General features: G+C 41.3%; 1 protein-coding gene and 1 long non-coding RNA gene across 4 annotated transcripts in view; one reads left to right on the top strand and one right to left on the bottom strand.

Annotated features, from left to right (window-relative positions):
- REL (REL proto-oncogene, NF-kB subunit) overlaps positions 1-18,087 on the bottom strand; it is a 33,983-nt gene that overhangs the window by 7,855 nt on the left and 8,041 nt on the right. For all 3 annotated transcript variants that reach the window (XM_052699456.1, XM_052699467.1, XM_052699476.1), the window contains exons 4-5: positions 13,963-14,054; positions 1,285-1,425 (exon numbers count right to left, since the gene is read on the bottom strand). In XM_052699456.1, the coding sequence (XP_052555416.1) occupies positions 1,285-1,425; positions 13,963-14,054 (233 nt within the window). The remainder of the gene's footprint in view (positions 1-1,284; positions 1,426-13,962; positions 14,055-18,087) is intronic.
- LOC128088740 (uncharacterized) lies at positions 35-18,065 on the top strand. The gene is made up of 4 exons (XR_008210385.1): positions 35-89; positions 990-1,079; positions 13,164-13,243; positions 17,974-18,065. It is a non-coding gene; the product is annotated as an uncharacterized LOC128088740 (long non-coding RNA).

The raw sequence follows: 18,087 nt of genomic DNA, 5'->3' as shown, positions 1-18,087 counted from the left end.
TCCTAGACCTATTTAAGAGCTGGATACCAGTGGGGAAGGAGCTCTACTGGAGATCTGCTCTGCTGGAGTTTTGTGGGCCCAGGATACAGGTAAGCTTTCTGTCTATTCTCTTTTTGTTATCATAATCTGCTTTGCCTAACCCTCTTGTTGATTTTGTAATTATAATGTCTTAATAGTCATTGATTATACATTCAACATGAGCCACCAGTGTGCTCTTGCAGCTTGGAAAGCAAATGGTGTCCTGGGTTCCATCAGAAGAGGGGTGGCCAGCAGGGACAGGGAGGTGATTGTTTCTCTCTACTCTGCTCTTTTGAAGCCCCTGTGTCCAGGTCTGGGGACCACAATAAAAGAAAGACAGGGAGCCATTGGAGAAGGTCCAAAGGAGAACCACAGAGATGTTTAGAGGGCTGGAGCACCTCCCCTATGAAGGCAGGCTGAGGGAGCTGAGCTTCTTCAGCCTGGAGAAGAGAAGGCTGCGGGGTGACCTCATTGCAACCTTCCAGTACCTGAAGGGAGCCTACAAAGAGGAGGGGAAATGGTTTTAAGCTGAGGGAGGGAAAATTTAGGTTGGATATGAAGAAAAAGTTCTTCTCTGATAGAGTGGTAAGGTGCTGGAACAGACTTGTCAAGGGAGGCTGTAGGTGCCCCGTCCTGGAGACGTTCAAGGCCAGGTTGGATGGGGCCCTGGGTAGCCTGGTCTGGTATTAGGTATGGAGGTTGGTGGCCCTGCCTATGGCAGGGGGGCTGGAGCTTGATGGTCTTTGGGGTTCCTTCCACCCCAAGCTATTATATGATAATGCTTATGTGCACATCACTGAAATTCTGCACGTCAATAGTATAAAATGCAGATCTCAGATTAAGCTGTATCTTCCACTAAATAACAAATCTTCACCTTACATACAGGAGTACTTTCACTGCAGAAATAAAAATCAATGCAAAAAAAAAAAAATTTGTTGATCATTAACTCCTCTGCTATTCTTCTCCAAAAGAAATCCAACGAACACTGGAAGCCAAAATTCTCAACTGAAATCACATGGAAGTCAAGTCTTACAGAATGTGGAAAGTGGTATTAGGAAGAGGTGTGTTGTACTTCTGCATCCTTCTAGATCACAGCCAAACATTCTCTACTTAGTCTGTCTACACTGAAAATAGCAATAGGATACAAAAGTGCCTCCGAGGGCTAGAAGAGCTCAAAAGCTCAGACTCTGTCCTGGTGTTTTTCATCTCAAAGTGAGGGGGAGGGAAACATGAGAGGGGAGCGCTTTTGACTGAGTTGTTACTTACTGTTGTCATAGATAGGGTTGGAAATCAAAGGAGGAAGAGCTAATGTGTAGTTGCCATGTTCATCAGGGAGGAAAGCTTGGAAACAGAGGCGGACAACGTTGAGATCGTACTCATCAATGTTGTGCAGCTGCTCCTCAGGCACTGAATAGCAAAAAGAAACACAAGACTGAGAAATAGTCTTCAAAAACAACAATTAAACAAAGTAATTCTTTAAGAATCTTTAAGAATCTAGTCATGTCTCCACCAGTAAAAGAAATTATCCAATTTCTAGTTGTTGCCAAAGCAAAGGAAGTGTGTCCATAGCATTCTACAGTACTATGCATGAATAAATTCCTTGTATACAAAAAAAACACTACAAAAAAAAGTCTTAATACTTTTCTTTGATCGAGCAAGACTAAATCTGAAGTAAGCAATGAAAACTTCCCTTCAAAGAAGTCAGTCATCATGTTTCTACAAAGGTTTGTTCTTTGACTGCATTATCCCATGGGTGAGTTCAGATGAGACAAATTGAGCCTCAGCACAGCTGCCCCTGAGCAGCAGGCATCAACCAAGATCCTCTACCTTCACCGTCCTCTTTTCCTGGTCGTAAACTTGTTCCTTGTGTCCTTGTGTCCAGTTTCTTTACCTCGCCTTCCAGACTGGTTTCATGTATTTATAGTTTTGAAGTCATTCTCTGGATGCATCTCTGACTTGTGCATAATGATATTTAAAAAAGGAATGCCCTTGGAAAAAGAAGTACTTCAGCACAAAGAAGTCCTAGGATCTAGCTAAAAATTTGCAGCAAGTGAGAGATTTCTGCTGTGTGACAATGGTTATTTTCCTCTAGAGACTGAGATGAAAAATAATCCAGTTCTTGGGACAAGGATGAAGGTTGAACAATACAGGCTATCTACACTTTCCCAGCAAAACCAGTATCACTCTTGAACCTGGGTACAGTGATTACTGGTGTCTTTATAATATACTTCTCTAATCCAATGAGCAAACCCTAGCTGGAAATAATGTTTCCTCATAAATTCCTTTCAGTGTAAAACACAGTAATAAATAACCCCAGCTCAGCATATCAGTTTTGTTCATGAGTTTACTTATTTTTATTTTGAAATACAGGACCTAAGATATAACCATCAAACATTCAATGTACTCCCAGTTTCATGGGTAATTGGCAGAATAAACACTATCTGAAATCAATGTTTTTCTTTAAGGCCTGACATTAAATTATTGTGTTAACACTCAATGGTAGCAAAATGAGAATCTGATTTAATTTCATTTAAGTAGAAGCACTAGTAATTAAAATCACTTGAAGCAGTTTTCTTTTCCAAAATTGCTCAATGCTGCAGTCCAACATACTCATACTCTTTATAATTGCCTAAAGTGAATGTGCATCGAGTCAGCAGATCACAGCTTCTGAAGTTCACTCCCTCTCCAGCCCTTTCAAAGGCCTCTTGAAGAAAAAAAAATTAAATGTGTTTGTGATAAGAACCCCGTGGATCACATTATAGTGATTAGACTGCAATGTTCTGACCTTTAGCATTTATCACTGGGCTGGTCTCCACCCTGCCATGAGTGGGATTCCACAGTGCCCACTCAAGCGATTTCTTCCTTTCACCTTTTGATAGTGTGAAACAACCAATGCTGAGCTCAGAATACTTTCCACTGGCATTTTTAGTCTTTCTTGTGTTCTGAATTATCTCCGTTTCTCAGTAAAAAGAAATCAAATCACCTTTCTGTTTTACAAGCCTGCAATCAGCAGTCTTAAGACAAATACTGGTCAGTTCAAAATTAAGCAGCAACTTATTGTATTGTAGTCCCAAAAATGCTGGCACCCAGGGAAGTTCTGTCTGCATGAGCTCTGCAGGTTTCTGTTTGGCTCTGTTACCAGATATGCAGAGTGAAGTTTTGTAATCTCACGTACTTCATTAGCTGAGCTACTAACTTAATATAACAGCATTTGTAGAAAGCAAGTTTTCTCCGCTGCTACAGTTTTTTAAGTTCTGTGCTTTTAGACATAAAGGGTGACAAACTGTGACAGAAGCCCATCTCAACCCCCTGCCCTGCACTGTGCCATGGATCCCACCACAGAAGTATCACTGGGAACACGGCAACCAGTGCTGCCTCACTGGGGGCAGAACACCCAACACATGCACTTACTCCAGAAAGCCAGTGAGTCAGTAATGACACAGCAGCTGTGATGTTCACCCCCTGTCATTCTGTTGACCTTTCCCCTTCAAACGAATATTCAAGCTCTAATAATTTTACTCCACAGCATTTGCTCTCAAGGATGCTACAGACAAGCCAGTTCCTGGTGTAGGTTCTGGTGATTTCTCCCTTCAGGTGCTCACAGCTGGCTGTTGGAGAAGGTAGCCAAAACACACCTGATGGTGACTATCAGCAAACTTATGTTAAAAATACACTTGATAATATCTTCACATTTAGATGAGTTAATAGGTAGTCAGGAGGTCTCTGAACATCAACACTGCTGAAACAGTTCAGCACGTTGTACCCCAACTGCCTCTTGACACACTCTGATTTAGGGGGGGAAAAAAACCGTGTTCTCTACATCAGAGCTTGCACAGGGCATTATCAGATGTTTAATGTTAATTTGTTCCCAGCAGCTCAGATGACTGATCCATGCTTAAACACTGTGCCAGTAAGCAATTAGCTTGCAGGGACACACAGGCTTAACGGCTTGTGTTAGTGAATTTTACCAGCCATTATTGAGCCACAGAGCCCAAGCTGTAGTCAAATTTCAAACCTCTTGTTTGACTGCTTGATTCAGGAAAGGTGAAACATCCCAAAAATTTCAAGATATAGAACTACAGAATCATTAAGATTGGGAAAGACCTCTAAGACCATCAAGCCTGACCATCAACCCATCACCACTAAGCCATGTCCCTACACGTCACCTATAAGTTCCTTATGCCATCAGAGATGGTGACTCCACCACTTCCCTGGGCAGCCTGTTCCAATGCCTCATCACTCATTTCTGAGAATAAATGTTTCCTAATATCCAACCTGAATCTCTTGTGGCTGTTCCCTCTCATCTTCTCACTAGTTGGGAGAAAAGGCTGACTCCTACCTCACTACAATCTCCTGTCAGGGTGTAGAGAGCAGTGAGGTCTTCCCTAAGCCCCTTCTTCTCCACATCAAACAACCCCAGCTCTCTCAGCCGCTCCCCAACACACTTGAGCTCCAGAACCCTCACCAGCTTTGCTGCCCTTTCTCTAGTTGTGCTCCATGGCCTCAATGTCTTTCTTGTCATGAGGGGCCGAACCCTAACACAGCACTTGAGGTGTGTCCTCACCAGTGCCAGTACAGAGGTGCTGGTCTTGCTGACTGCACTACTGTTGACACAAGCCAGGTACACAGAGTTGCTGTGACCAAACTGCAAGACCTGGCACTTAATCTTGTTGAAGTTCATACGACTGGCCTCAGCCCATTGATTCATCCTGTCCACATCCCTTTATAGGGCCTTCCTGGTTGAGAGGACAACCAGGTATGTAAACTGAAAACTTACTGAGGGTGCAATCAGTTCTCTCATCCAGGTTGTCAATAAAGACATTAAACAGGACTGTAAACAGATTTACTGTAAACAGTTCCTTGTATTGAAGCAAAACACATGGCTCTTAATTTGCATGTCCTTATAAATGACTTCATAAATTACAAAAACCTGCAATTTCAGAGAGGAAGTGCTCAGTCAAGACTGATTCCTCTTGGGCTATTTTTGCTCAGATGAGAAGAACATAACAGAAAAAAAAAAAAAGGAGAACAAGACAGCTGTGACTCCATCTTGTGATGACACACTTAAAAATACAGAGGCTAAATTCCATGCTTGTATAAAGATGCACACAGCTTTCATCAATTTCAAAACATATTTTGTTCACGCCTAAAAGATAATCATCCAAAGAAAATAAAATGTTGTTATTTTTAATGAACGTCTAATTCTGCTCCCTCTGAAGTCTATTTGAGAGTAACCACAGACTTGACCGTATGCTGGCTTACATCTTGAGAATATTAAAAACAAACAAAAATGAGGCAGACAAACACAATGACTAATGCCTGGAGTATGGCCATACAGAGGATGGTCGTGCCATTCGGGTTATTTCATTAACTTCCACACCAAAGGAGAATGGACAGCATTAAACCAGACAAACCTAAATTTATTCAGTTAAGAAATGCTGCTAAAGGTTTGTGGAGGAAACCAACCATGCAAGCTTCACATATGTAGCTTTACTGAGATCTGTGGCACTACACACGTCAAGCAGAATGACTGCAAAACGCAGCACATTTATAACATGCAGCAGAAAAGGCTCAAACACAGCACATGGATAAAAGGAAGAAGTACTCTGCTTTTGGCAGGAGTTCAGCAGTTCCTCTTCTGACTTCTAGCTGTGTAGTACCACACCTTATTATCTTGGTATGAATCCACAAAAGAGCTGCGGTCCAACCTGCAATCTAGGCTTGTTTCAGTAATGGCCCTAACAAAAAAATATATCCTTTATCTGGCTAGAATTCATCTTCTGTAGTTATCCATGCAAACAGAAGTGAATGAAATAATGTTTGTAAATACACCTATTTTACAGGGGGAATTAAAACTTTCGAAATTATTGCTTCACAACTCAAACACATTGAAACGAAAATAATAATATTAAGAAGATTTGAAAAGAAATGAAACTGTCTAAGGCAATTAGGGGGCTTGATACCACAAAATCCACAAAACCACAACCAGCACAATGATGAAAGAAAACTAACATCACTCACCAAGATTCTGGCAACAGGATTTATAAAATAGTACCTAAAGGCACAGGCAGACCTGGGCAGAACTGGCTGTCCAACCAGCAATGGGGTACAATAACTAGCAGATCCTTTCTTTACAAATTTGTGCACAGCTTCTCTAGGAGAGATCATGATTCCCCAACCTAACAAATCATTGCCTTTAAAATGATTCTTTACTCTCTTACCTAATAGCAAAAAGAGAAACCCAGTACAGTCCCACTGCGGGCACAAATCATGAACTCCTTCCAACCCAGCTGGCCAACCCAAGCAGCTCATGCTACACCAGAGCTAGGGCTGTCCTGGACTCACAGATCTTTGTTGCTGAAATCAAGGCACCTCATTGGGTTTCTGCTGAATAAGAGAAGAACTTGTGTTTGCTTCTGTAGCACAACACTGAAGACTTCAGAGTCCAATTCACCAATAGGCAATTCCAAATTCTGGCACAAAATTAAAGATGACAACAGCTTCAGGCCTCCTATTTATGGATCCCCAGTGCTTCTTGTTACTTCAACATCCAAAAAGACCAGTAAAGTACCATTTATCTGATGAAATTACTAGAGAATTAAAGGTTCTGATGTTTACTCATGAGGTGATGATACAGAGAAAGTGAAAGTTTATTTTGAGAAATGACGCTGTGTTTGGTTTTGACCTAAAATGCGATAACTGCTTGGACAGGAGATTCTTCTTCTACAGCCCTTCATCCAGCTTCTAGACTAATGATGCCAGAAGCTTCTGCAGTGGGTGGAGATGGAAGCACTGCAGCATCTAAGTGTAACTTACACGGAAACTTCCAGGGCAAATGACATGGTGTGACACATTTAGAGAGGGCTGCGCTGAGAACACCAGTTCAAACTGCAGAGGACATCGTGTGACCTTCACTTTCAAGTGGGGGGCTGCGGGGGAGTATGAGCAACGTTAGAGCTCAGCCAAGGTGAATGACCTCCTGCAAACGAAAGTACCTCACCACAGAGACTGCTCAGGAACCAACATCATTCATGATCACGATGAGCTGTATTCTACCTCTTTTCTTACACACGCAGTGCTTTTTAATTTAGAGATATGCAGGGAGTTCAGTTTCATTTCAGTGATGACACACAGGTGGCCTACTCATGTGTTCTGTTCCTCAAACGAGCTGGGGGCACACAGACACTCCATTGCCCCGATACGTGCCCGTCAGTTTGAGCCAGCCAACATCAAGGATTTTGCTGCAGCAGGGTGGCTCTGCCTGACCTCCATTTCCAGCACTAACTTTATGCTGGGACTAGCTTTTAGGTGGTGAATCAGATCAAAGAACTGGCATGGCTCAAAACTAGACTGCCAGAAGAGAAAAATGTTTGCATTCAGTCAGCCAGTTCACGTGAATACTAGACCTGGCAGAAGGTAGAAGCAGACACAGCAGAGGAAGGACTGCCTCTTTCACTGCCAGAGCAGATCTGTGCCAGACTCAGATGGCCAGAGGAACTGGATATGAGCAGCACTGGGAGGCATGCTTCAGATTGTACTTGCTCTCCCCAGCCCATGCTCACGCAGCAGCTACAGCTCCGGCTGAGGCTCACCTGTGTGGCAGCCACCTTCAGAATGGCCACAGCAGGCAGGGAATGGCACACGTGGAATAGCCTTGGCATTTGACACGTATCTCCCAAAGATGAATTATATACAACTAAAAAGAACCTTGCCAGCTCGTTTTACGCTACATTTGCTATTTCCAAATGAACCACAGCCACGCTGGTATAAAAGGAAGAGTAGAGAGTCCTGATGTACTATTTAACTCTTGCTGGCAAAAGCTGAATATTACCCTCTCTTCTTTGCACCTGGACTTCACCAACTGGATACACAGCATTAGGTAAATACAGGCGTTTAGCTGTTTAGATACACCTTTGGGGGCACAGCAGCATCTGCAACTTGTTAAGCAGGAGAAGCTGGGAACAGTGAGAGAAAAGGGCTGTGACAGAACCGTTCCTTCTGGTCAGTGCATGCCTGGTCTGTACCTCTGTGATGACCAAGTTTCAACCAGCTCCGCAGGAAAAGTACGTAATTATGAAGAGAATACACACCTGCAGCAATCAATAATTTAGAAAAATAAGCAAACAGGACACAAACGACTAAAATTCAGATGATCACCAACAGTCAAAATCTCATACTTCTACTGTGGTTAAATTTTCCGCATGCATCTTTCAGGCTGATTTAGTGTAAGGGGCATTTTTTGTTTCACAGAGGAAAGAAGCACAGAGAAAACAAATGTCCTGGCTTGATAAAAAAAGCCAAGGAGAAAAACAGAAATGAAAACATCTGAGTTTCAAAAGTTTCATCCAAGCACTACTTCCCCGAATCTGTTGGTTTTGGTTTTTTCTTCTTTTTTTTTTTTTAAAGCCCACCGTAAGAGAGAATAAAATTTGAACAGATTTATATTGAAATGGGGACTGCTGGATGTAAATGTAAGACATACATTTAGCAACTTTTGTTTACAGTATAGAAAAAAGAAGTCAGCATTTTTTGTGCCTCTATTTAGTGATTTTCCTTATCATTTTTAGACAATTTGAAGAGGCAGTCCTTCAAGCTAATGTACAAACTTCAGCATAAAAAGCAATAAATGCATGTATGAGGTACAGAAAAACGTTCCAAAGGGAAAGCTACAGTGATGGGATGATCAGGACATTTAGCCTAAGTGGCTCTTCTATGCATCTCTTAAAAAGCTGGCTGCTCTCACTCACCAGTGCTTTCAGCTTGAGAATCTGGTTGGCAGTGGGGACAGTTACGCACTTGTTTTAATTTAAGAACAATACATGTAAATTTCTACACCTCAGACATCCCTTACAAAAGAGTCTGATGCTTTTCACTTTCTCAAACCACTCCAAACTCTTAAACCCTTGCTAGGAGTCGCCTTTGGCAGATGAGATGGGTGGTGCCACAAGCCACAGCACACAGCGGACCCCGGGGAACCCGGCTGGCACAGGCAGGTGGTGTCAGAGCAGGGAGTCTTACGAACAGCGCTCACAAGGCCAGCAAGGAAGCTGCGGAGAGCTGTGCGTGGGCAGGAAGTGAGTGCGACAGCGTGGGGAGCCCAGCACGGCACGGAGGCGTGCAGGGGTGTCATGGAGACTGTGACGAGCACAAGTGAATGCAGGGTCAGCTGCTCGCAGGCAGAAAGGGGAAACAGCAAAAGGAAAGATTGCGGAGGCAAGCGGGGCTGAAATAGTTTTGGGGTACACGGCAGGGCCTAAAAGCTAGCTAAATGGGTATTAGCAAGAGCAATTACAAAGAAGCAGAAATCTTGCAGAAACATCAAGTTCTCTTAATCGACTGCCTGGAACTTGGCAATTCTCTGTGTTTCTCAAGCTGAGCCAAGTCTAGGATTTTCATGCTAGAAAAAGGCTACTGCTCTGCAAGAGCTCAAGTAGTTTTCCCTTAAATTTGAAAAAACATAATTAGGTATTTTCCTCACTGATAATTAACTAAGGTAATAATTAAGTCAATTGTTGTCTCTGCTTCATGTCACATCCACCCACAAAAGCTCTTAACTCAAGACTAGCTCTGCTTTTAATTTGTGCTGGCTGAACATCAGACAGTGCATCGGAAGACAAGGATACAGCACAACTCAACCACTACTAAAAGAAAACACACACCCTAGAAAGCAGACATGGACCAGCTCCACTGGAGGAGTAACTCCGCTCTTTCGAAGCTGTGCCCTCTGCAGCATCATCATGCCTAGAAGCTCCCATTAGGCTGCCACTGCATACAGAATCACAGAATCACAGAATCACAGAATTGTAGGGGTTGGAAGGGACCTCCAGAGATCATCGAGTCCAACCCCCCTGCCAAAGCAGGTTACCTATAGCAGGTCGCACAGGTAGGCATCCAGGCAGGTCTTGAACATCTCCAGAGAAGGAGACAATTTTCCTGGTGTGTTCAGGGATAACAGATGAGAGATTCCTGTAATAGTTTAGCTCTTTAGAGGGCAAAAATACGTGTGATATTGCTTTGTGACCAAGACAGATTGCAAACAGATCCAGTAATGGTACAGAAACAATTCTCTCTCAAACAAGGCCAAGTTGAGAGCAGAAACTTGAGGGGGACATCATCTGACTGGCATCATAGTGAACGCACGCAATTTGCACAGAAGATGCTGAAAGCATTAACAATGGACAAATGCTGCCAGCTAATACCGGGGATTTCAGATTCAAACAGCCTTCCAGATACATTTCAGAACGACTCCAGTGTCATCAGATCCAGCTAGATACAAGGCACCACCTGCAAACGTAGATCTCCTACCATCCCATCCAGGAGTTTGGAGGATACATCAGTTCCCCTAACAGTACAGATGAGCATGCCAGAGAAAGTTATCTTAAACATGCATCTTTACTGAGCAAGTTCCTCCTGCTGCCTGTTACAACCATGCGCTGTACGGTGCGGAAGAGGAACGACACCTCTAGAGAATTTGCATTCGATTCACTCTCCCTTTGCCACCCCAGGCACCTGTGGCAATTTGCCTTCCCTGGAAGAATCTCTTTAAGGTCTCTTTACACAAGGAAGTTTGGACAGCAACCTCACAAGCTAACCCTTTGCTATTACTTCTGCCTTTACAGCAAGTAAAGTTTTCAGCCTATACAGCAAGTCATACATATGCTGGTAAGCTGCAGGCACATTTTGTCTGTTAGGAGGGCCAGCCTTCATCCTCAATGGGTACGGAGGTCTGGGATTGTTTCAGAAGATGGAAAAGAAAACAAAAACAACTGACCCACAGACACCCTGAAGTTTTCAACTCCATGAAGTTTTCAACTCCTGCCTAACATATTTTCCACACAGCTGAAAAACACTAAGTAATCCTGCAGAACTTGATGTTCATAGAAGAAATGAGTAGTGCAAACTTGCAACCTGCTTCCAGGACGCAACTAACTCTGTGACACTTCCCTAAATAGGAAAGTTGGATACTATTCTGGAGGCAAATAAATAAATGCACAAAATAGGATGGATACAGTACCACCCATATTATCTTGGAGAATACAGTGATACTATCTGACCTTAAGAAAAGAAAGAAAAGCCCATATATATAAGTTTCAATCTCACCAAGCTGCAAACATTATGGTGACTGCTGCTACCAAAACCTGTTTTGATCAACGAAGCACGCACAAAAGTACTTGTCACTAATCCTGTTTTACGTTTGCCCTACATCTCTCAGGGCTCAGCTCAGCATGGGACTGCCCTGCAGTTGCTAGAGACAAACCCCATGGCAGCTCTGCCCATGCTGACACATTACCAAGTGCAGTAAGGCAGCTACACGGCCTGAGGATGCCAGCACCCCCTTGGCAGTGCACAGCCTGCAAGAGCAGGAGGCAGCCCTGAGCATCACCCACGCCAGGAGCTCCCACTGCCACGTCAGGGCTGCAGTCTCTTCTGCTGCTGGGCTACTGGCAGAAGGGAGCCCAGGATATGACCCAGTGCTGCCAGGTTGTAATCGCCTCAAAAATGTATAGTGGATTTGCAGCTATGTGTCAAACACAGCAACGGTCTATTCCCTAATGATTTGAGTTGCACTCAGTGCTGCTAGGATGTGATCACTAAAGTTTCTTTGGTGAAATAGACCTACGTAAGAGGATTTTTATCATATTCTTTTAATTCACAACATCAAGATAAAAACATGAATTCATTTTTTACTTATTGATTAAAAGAAAGCAAGGTAAGAAGGCTGAACAATGAGCTCTTTATTGTCTTGTCTGAAATCAAGGTAGAGTAGGCTGACCCAAAGTAAACCACTGAACTTTAGTTTACACTGTGTGTTGAATGACTGCAGTAATCTAAAAACATGCTGCTGTGTGCATGAGTTACTAGAGCTAGGGCAATTGTTTTGATGGACTTGGCTGACTACAAACAGCTGTCCTGAAATAAAGACAATAATTTAAAACATTTCTGGTTCTATAGTAAGTTCGGCATGTTTTGTTTTTTTTTTCCTTAAATTCAGGATTAAAGCATGGCATGTATTTTGAAGCTTGCTAGAAATCCAGTTCTCAGCCTCTAATGAGGGTCTTACATGAATTTAGCATGACTCCTGTAGGCATTAAAAAAGCATCTGAAACGTCTCCAGGCTTTTGCCACACATAAATGTTTACAAATCCTTTTTTGCAGAGTTACTATTTGTGCTTGAAATCAGAAAAGCACAGAAGAGTCTACACATTTTTTTTTAGTTATGTAATTACAGCAGATTATTCATAAGAAAGTCACTGCTGAAACAATACAACTTTGAAGTAACTGTATGAATTTAGAGTTAGTCTGAATGACTTATTTTAAATAAATAGCCAAAAACTGTGGGCTTTTAGGTGTTAAAAACATCACCTTTCTTGATCTGTAGAAGCTCAGTATGTCAGTAAGCGATAATGGTGCTGTTTGCAATAGGTCATTTACTTAGCAATCGCATTGCTGTGTGCTTTGGCTTCAATACGAGGAAGTCAAAAAGTCTGGGATGTATTTTTTTCACAACACGTTTCAGTTTTGAAACTCTTTGATACAGTTACTGACAAAAAACATAGTTTTTCTTGTAGCTACAAGAAGTACAAAATACATATACCACCAGTTGATGAATTTTGACAAGAACTTGGAGAAATTGAAAGGTGTAGATAAAATTATTTCATTCTCTTCTTATTTGTTATAGCACAATCCTTCCGTGCAGTGGATTCAGATGTCAAAGAACCCTTTCTCTACAGAATGACCAGTAGCAAAAAAGAGCAACAAGTAAGAAATGCTTAAACATAATTCCTTCCCAGACAGCTTCTGGTAGAAAAAGAAAAAAAGAAAAAAACTGGAATATTGACATGGTGTTTACACGCAGTACTGCTTTTTGAGGACAGTGACTCCACCTTACCATATCAACTTAGAACAACCAGCTTATCAGTAAGATGGTTTAGCAGTTAAGAGCTAGTAGTTCCTGGAAACTTAAGTTTTTCATCTAAGCAGTGTTTGTGTGCTGAAAATTTGGTCACACTTTGGTTGACCCTACAACTTGTAGAGTGTTCAGCAACAAATCTGTGCACTGAACATAGCATTTACGTGGCTGTGAGGCCATGTTCAGCAAGTTGATCTGAGGAAAGCTTTTTTTTTTTTTTTTTTTCCCCCTGCAGGCTGGTTTTCCACTGGAGCAACTTGCTGAGTTTGTTCACCATGGCAACACAAGGCCTCCCTATCTGATGCAAAGGAAGTGGTAAGAGTGCGTGACCAAGGATGGAGGGAAGGGCAGGATGACTCTTCTCGAGAGCAGCCCACAGCTAAGTCAGATCAGCTATCATGTCAAACTACAGCCCAGGGGTAGGTGGAGCAACTCTGCAGCAACAACTTGACTGACACCCCAATTGCCTGTATCAGTCCCATGCTTCAAAATTAAGGAAGGAGCAGTTTTCCTATGGGTTCAGCTCCTTGAAGAAGCTGGCTGAGAGGTCACATGTGCGTTGGTCTTTTGACAAGAGAAGGAGTGGGGCTGTGGCAAGCCAGATTTACATCTGTTGTGGAACTGCACTAATTTAGTTTTCCTCCATAGATGCCAAAATTAGGGAAATCTGATTTCTGAGATACTTGTAGACATTTCCAGGGAAAGCTTCTGTTGCTATCCTACAGCCTCTTAAATTTGCATGATGGCACTGTCCAGGCTACGTGGCCAAAAAGACACAGCCAACTTACATTGCTACTGTGGGGGAGGAGAAAAACGGCAACCTTCCAAACAGATTCATCATGTGATGCCAGTGAGGAAAGACTACAAGAGGCACAGAGGGGGAAAGAGTGTTTCTCCAAAAAAACTGAAATGAAAAACTGAAAAATACAGCTCCACCACAAAAGCAAAGGCAAGACAGAAAACAAAACCAGCCAACCAGCAACAATCTTGCAAAGGGAACTTTTGTTTCAGGCAATCAGATAAGTTCTACTCACCATTAAAGGGATTGATTTTCTTTGAGATTCGCAAAGAAATTGATTCTTTCAGGTCTTTCTTCTTCACACATTGAATTCCCAAATTCTGAAAACTGAAGTACACATGATAGGATTTCAGCAAGTAATAGAATTGTGTAGAATACTAGAAAAATCATTTGCTGAGCAATACTGTGATAACATATGGTTTAAGAAATGAAAAAAATGCTTCCTTTGACAAAGGTGTTAACAGGTCTCAAAGTAAGGATATAATTTTTCTAAAATAAGAGCAAAACCAGAATTGAAAAAAAACTACTAAAATGCAGTTCTAAAGAGGAATATATATTTCTGTATTAAAACAGGTAAATCTGCAGTAAACCCACAGTGATTAAAAATTAAAATACAGTCAGCCTCAGGTAACCGAAAGTGAGAAGTATTTAAAGCAAACCTTCTTGTTTGCATTAGTTAAGAACTTGTGCTCTTGCTTTTATCAGGGAATGTAAATCTTACACACAGTTTTTAAGATTTTTGATTCAAATAAAAGCACTTTCTGAAATCTCATGTAGCTACGGAAAAGTTCTGAAGAGCTGCAGCTCTCCTTTATTTGCATAAGAGTATAGGTCACCCCAATGCAGAAGGTGGGGGGAGTCCCAGGCAAGATGACTGTTTCCCACATGGAAAAACCATGACATCATCAAAGCTGAGTGGATGTAAAACAGGAAGTTAGAAAATAAAAATATTTTAAAAAAATTCATGTTTCACAATGTTACAATAAGCTCAGAAGACAAACCATGGCAATAGGCTCTAACCATCTCTCACCAGAACCAGCAGCATTCCTTCCTTCGAAACACAACAGAAGTTCTTTACTTTAGTTATACATAAAAATCAACTTGATCCACCTTCCTGCCACATCTCTCAAGAATAGTGCTACGTTTTCCTGCTCTGAAAAGACTATCCAAGTTTAATTCCCCTAAAGCACTTTGCCTGTGCCCTATACACTCTGTTCACTGATTCCCAAATTCACTGCAATAAGGCTCCACTTCCAGAGCTTTCGCTGCCTGGAAAAATGCTTAAGCTTCCCTCTGAACTTGACACAGTGACCCAAAAATGAAAACAAACCACATCAGCATGTCATAGCTCAGTAGATTGCTTGGGTTTCATATGTGACTACTGACACTGGAGATTTGTACTTCACAATCCTTTTTGTAGATACTACTCTTCTAGTGCTTGATGACAACACACAACTTAGTTCTTTCCTGATTATGCACTTTACTCTGCTAATTCAGTTTGAAGCATACTTCAAGTCCACAGAAAGACCTGGTTCCATCCTACAGCCCCAAACTGCCATATAAAAGGCCCAGACTCTCCAGCAATTCACCTTAAGTCACAGACATCAGCTGAGCACAGATACAGAACTGGCCGCACAAAAGCTGTACGCAGCTTTGCAAGGACCAAGAACCTTCATACTGCCTCCTCCAACCACTGTGAAGGAAACCTCTTGGGCAAAGAAACCAGACTTCTAAGTGCCCCGTAATTTCCGGATTATAAATGTTTTCTAAAACATGAACCACAACAGTGCAAGTGCCTATTTAACTACTGACAAACAAGGACAGGGTCAGAGAAGAAACAATCAAAAACCTCAGGAAGCCTGCAGGGTTTCACATAAACACTTGCTGACAAGATGCAAGCAAGATAACAAGAAGAGAGGGAGAAATAGGAAGAGAAAAAAAAGACAAACAAAAAAAAAAAACATTAAAAAAAATGACCAAACATTAAATCTATCATCCATGATATCATCCATGTAGGGAGATGTGAGCTAGGAAGTGAAAGTCTTAGTATGCAGGCAATCATTTGAGCTTCAACACTGATACTTTTACTTTGATATATGGGACAGAGGGACGTGATCAAGTTCAGGCAGCAGCACAAAGATCAGTCAATAAGCAATACAGAAGGTTTTGTTCAACTACAACTACACAGGGAACTTAAGTAAGTAGAATACAGTCCAAAATCTGGGTATGATAATTCCAGTTACACAAAATATCTGGAGTTCTTCTGAGATGCCCAGCAAGAGTAAAGAGTTAGAACCACCAAGAGAGGACATCTCCTGCTCACTTGTATTGTAGGAGGCTTTTCTCTAACATGGATGCAAAGAGAATGTGAAGGCTGAGTCACCAGCCACAAAAATGAAAATGACTTGAATTGCTCCTTCATCTTAAGGCAACCAATGATTTTCTATTTCTTTCTTTATTTATTTATTAAGAAGCGTACCAAACGCTGGAAACTAATCAAAAAGAGCATCTTCCCATCAGGATCTTGAATTTCATGTCGAACTGAAGCTCAGTTTCATTTCAGTACATAGGGAAAGTATTAGTACATAGTAAAGGGAAAGTTACGTATCAGCTACATATCAGCTACGTAGTAAAGGGGAAGTAGCCTGGATACTGGTTTGTTAGATTGTTAACTTGCTAATTTCTAAAACTATTGATAAAAATAATGAACTCCATTATTTCAAACAATCATGAATGCCTTAAATGAAATAGAAATAGCATTACATCAAATAAAATTATTTGATACATGCATATAATAGACATGAAATAAATACAAATTTTGCAAAGCTTCTCAGTGCTTTTGGCATTACAGCTTATGGCTAATAAATTCAGGATCTCTCAGGGCTTAAACTTGTGCAATGAAGTGCCAAGAGAAAAAACAATCATCAGGGTCTTCCAGTAGATGTAATACATAACCAGAAAAGGTGCTAAGCAATTGGGCTTTACTGCTTCAGATCAGAAGCCCTGGAGATGAGAACAGCAAGCAGGATGGGGAAGAACAGCAAGCACTGTTTGAACTTGTGTAAGAAAACATGATTTGAGAAGACACGAGGCATGGTAGTGAACGGATGGTCCTGGAAGGTGAAAGGTCTCTTAGCAATTTAAGATATCTATGATGGCCACATAGACAAGATGAACTCTTTGCAGGGAGGCCAATGAAGATAATGTTAGAATAATCTGAAGAGACAGTTCTATCTTTCTATTATGGTGGAAAAAAATAAATAGGGAAATGGCATTAAGTTTTTTCTACCATTTATCAATTAGGACAAAGTTGAGAACAATGCTAAGAACAACAACAACAACAAAACAATAGTAAAATCTTTTTTATCTGTAACAGCAAACGTCAGATAACAGCTGAATATGTTCACTATACATTCATGATCACTTGAGCCTGAGCTGTATGTTGTAGAAGTATCTCCACTATTAAAACTGTTTATTGCACCACCAGGCAATTATTATCATTAGACAGACTGTGTGTCTTCAGTTCCCTCCTTTAATAGTATTCTAGTGACTAAACCCACATAAATACAAAGTAATTTTGCTGATATTAACAGCGTCACACCAGACTTAAAGTCCTAAGTAAAAGCTACTTACACACTAAAATATTTACCTTCCTTTCTTCCCAGCTCAGCTGTTTACTAGAAAGAATTAGCCTACTTCCAAATCATCAACAACACAAGCCATGAACTACAAACAGCTCGTCAATTCTAAACTTCTCTCTACAGCTATAATCAGTCTATATTTGTTGCAATTTACTCTGCTTTCACTTTATTACATAAGACTTAGTAGACTTGAGGGAAATATACTACATACAACTGTAGTCTAGATATTCCTAATATCCCTCTGAACAGCACTGAGAAATATATTCCATACAAAGCCTTAATTCTTCTTTCCGAGCAAGGCTGAATAGAATCTGTATTTTCACCAAAAAGAAAGACACCACTACCACAAAAAACAAACCCGCAATATTTAGCAATTGTTGCTGCTGTTTCTATTTGCTAACACATTTCTAAACAGCTGACAATCATCACCATCTAAACATGATATTCAGTGCAAGCTTTCCAAGCTTTCTCCTCCAGTTTCCAGAAAGTCCACACACAATTCCTGTGGAAACATGAATTACCTAAATCTAGGTAATTTATAGGCATTAATTCAAGTCTTGTCATTAACAATTCTATTAGTTATTATTTTTGTACACTGAGTGCAGGAGAGATTGTCAAGCTCAAGTGCTACTGCCCAGGACTAAAGAAGCAAACAAGTGGGAGAAAGAAAACAGAGACTGGCACACAGAGAATGAACAAAGAGAAAAAGGGAGGTGGGA

The sequence above is a fragment of the Tympanuchus pallidicinctus genome, unplaced genomic scaffold (assembly GCF_026119805.1).
Source record: "Tympanuchus pallidicinctus isolate F22 unplaced genomic scaffold, pur_lepc_1.0 scaffold1, whole genome shotgun sequence".
Classification (NCBI taxonomy): domain Eukaryota; kingdom Metazoa; phylum Chordata; class Aves; order Galliformes; family Phasianidae; genus Tympanuchus; species Tympanuchus pallidicinctus.
The sequence above is the reverse complement of the archived record's forward strand: the minus strand, read 5'-3'. Positions and strand labels throughout refer to the sequence as shown.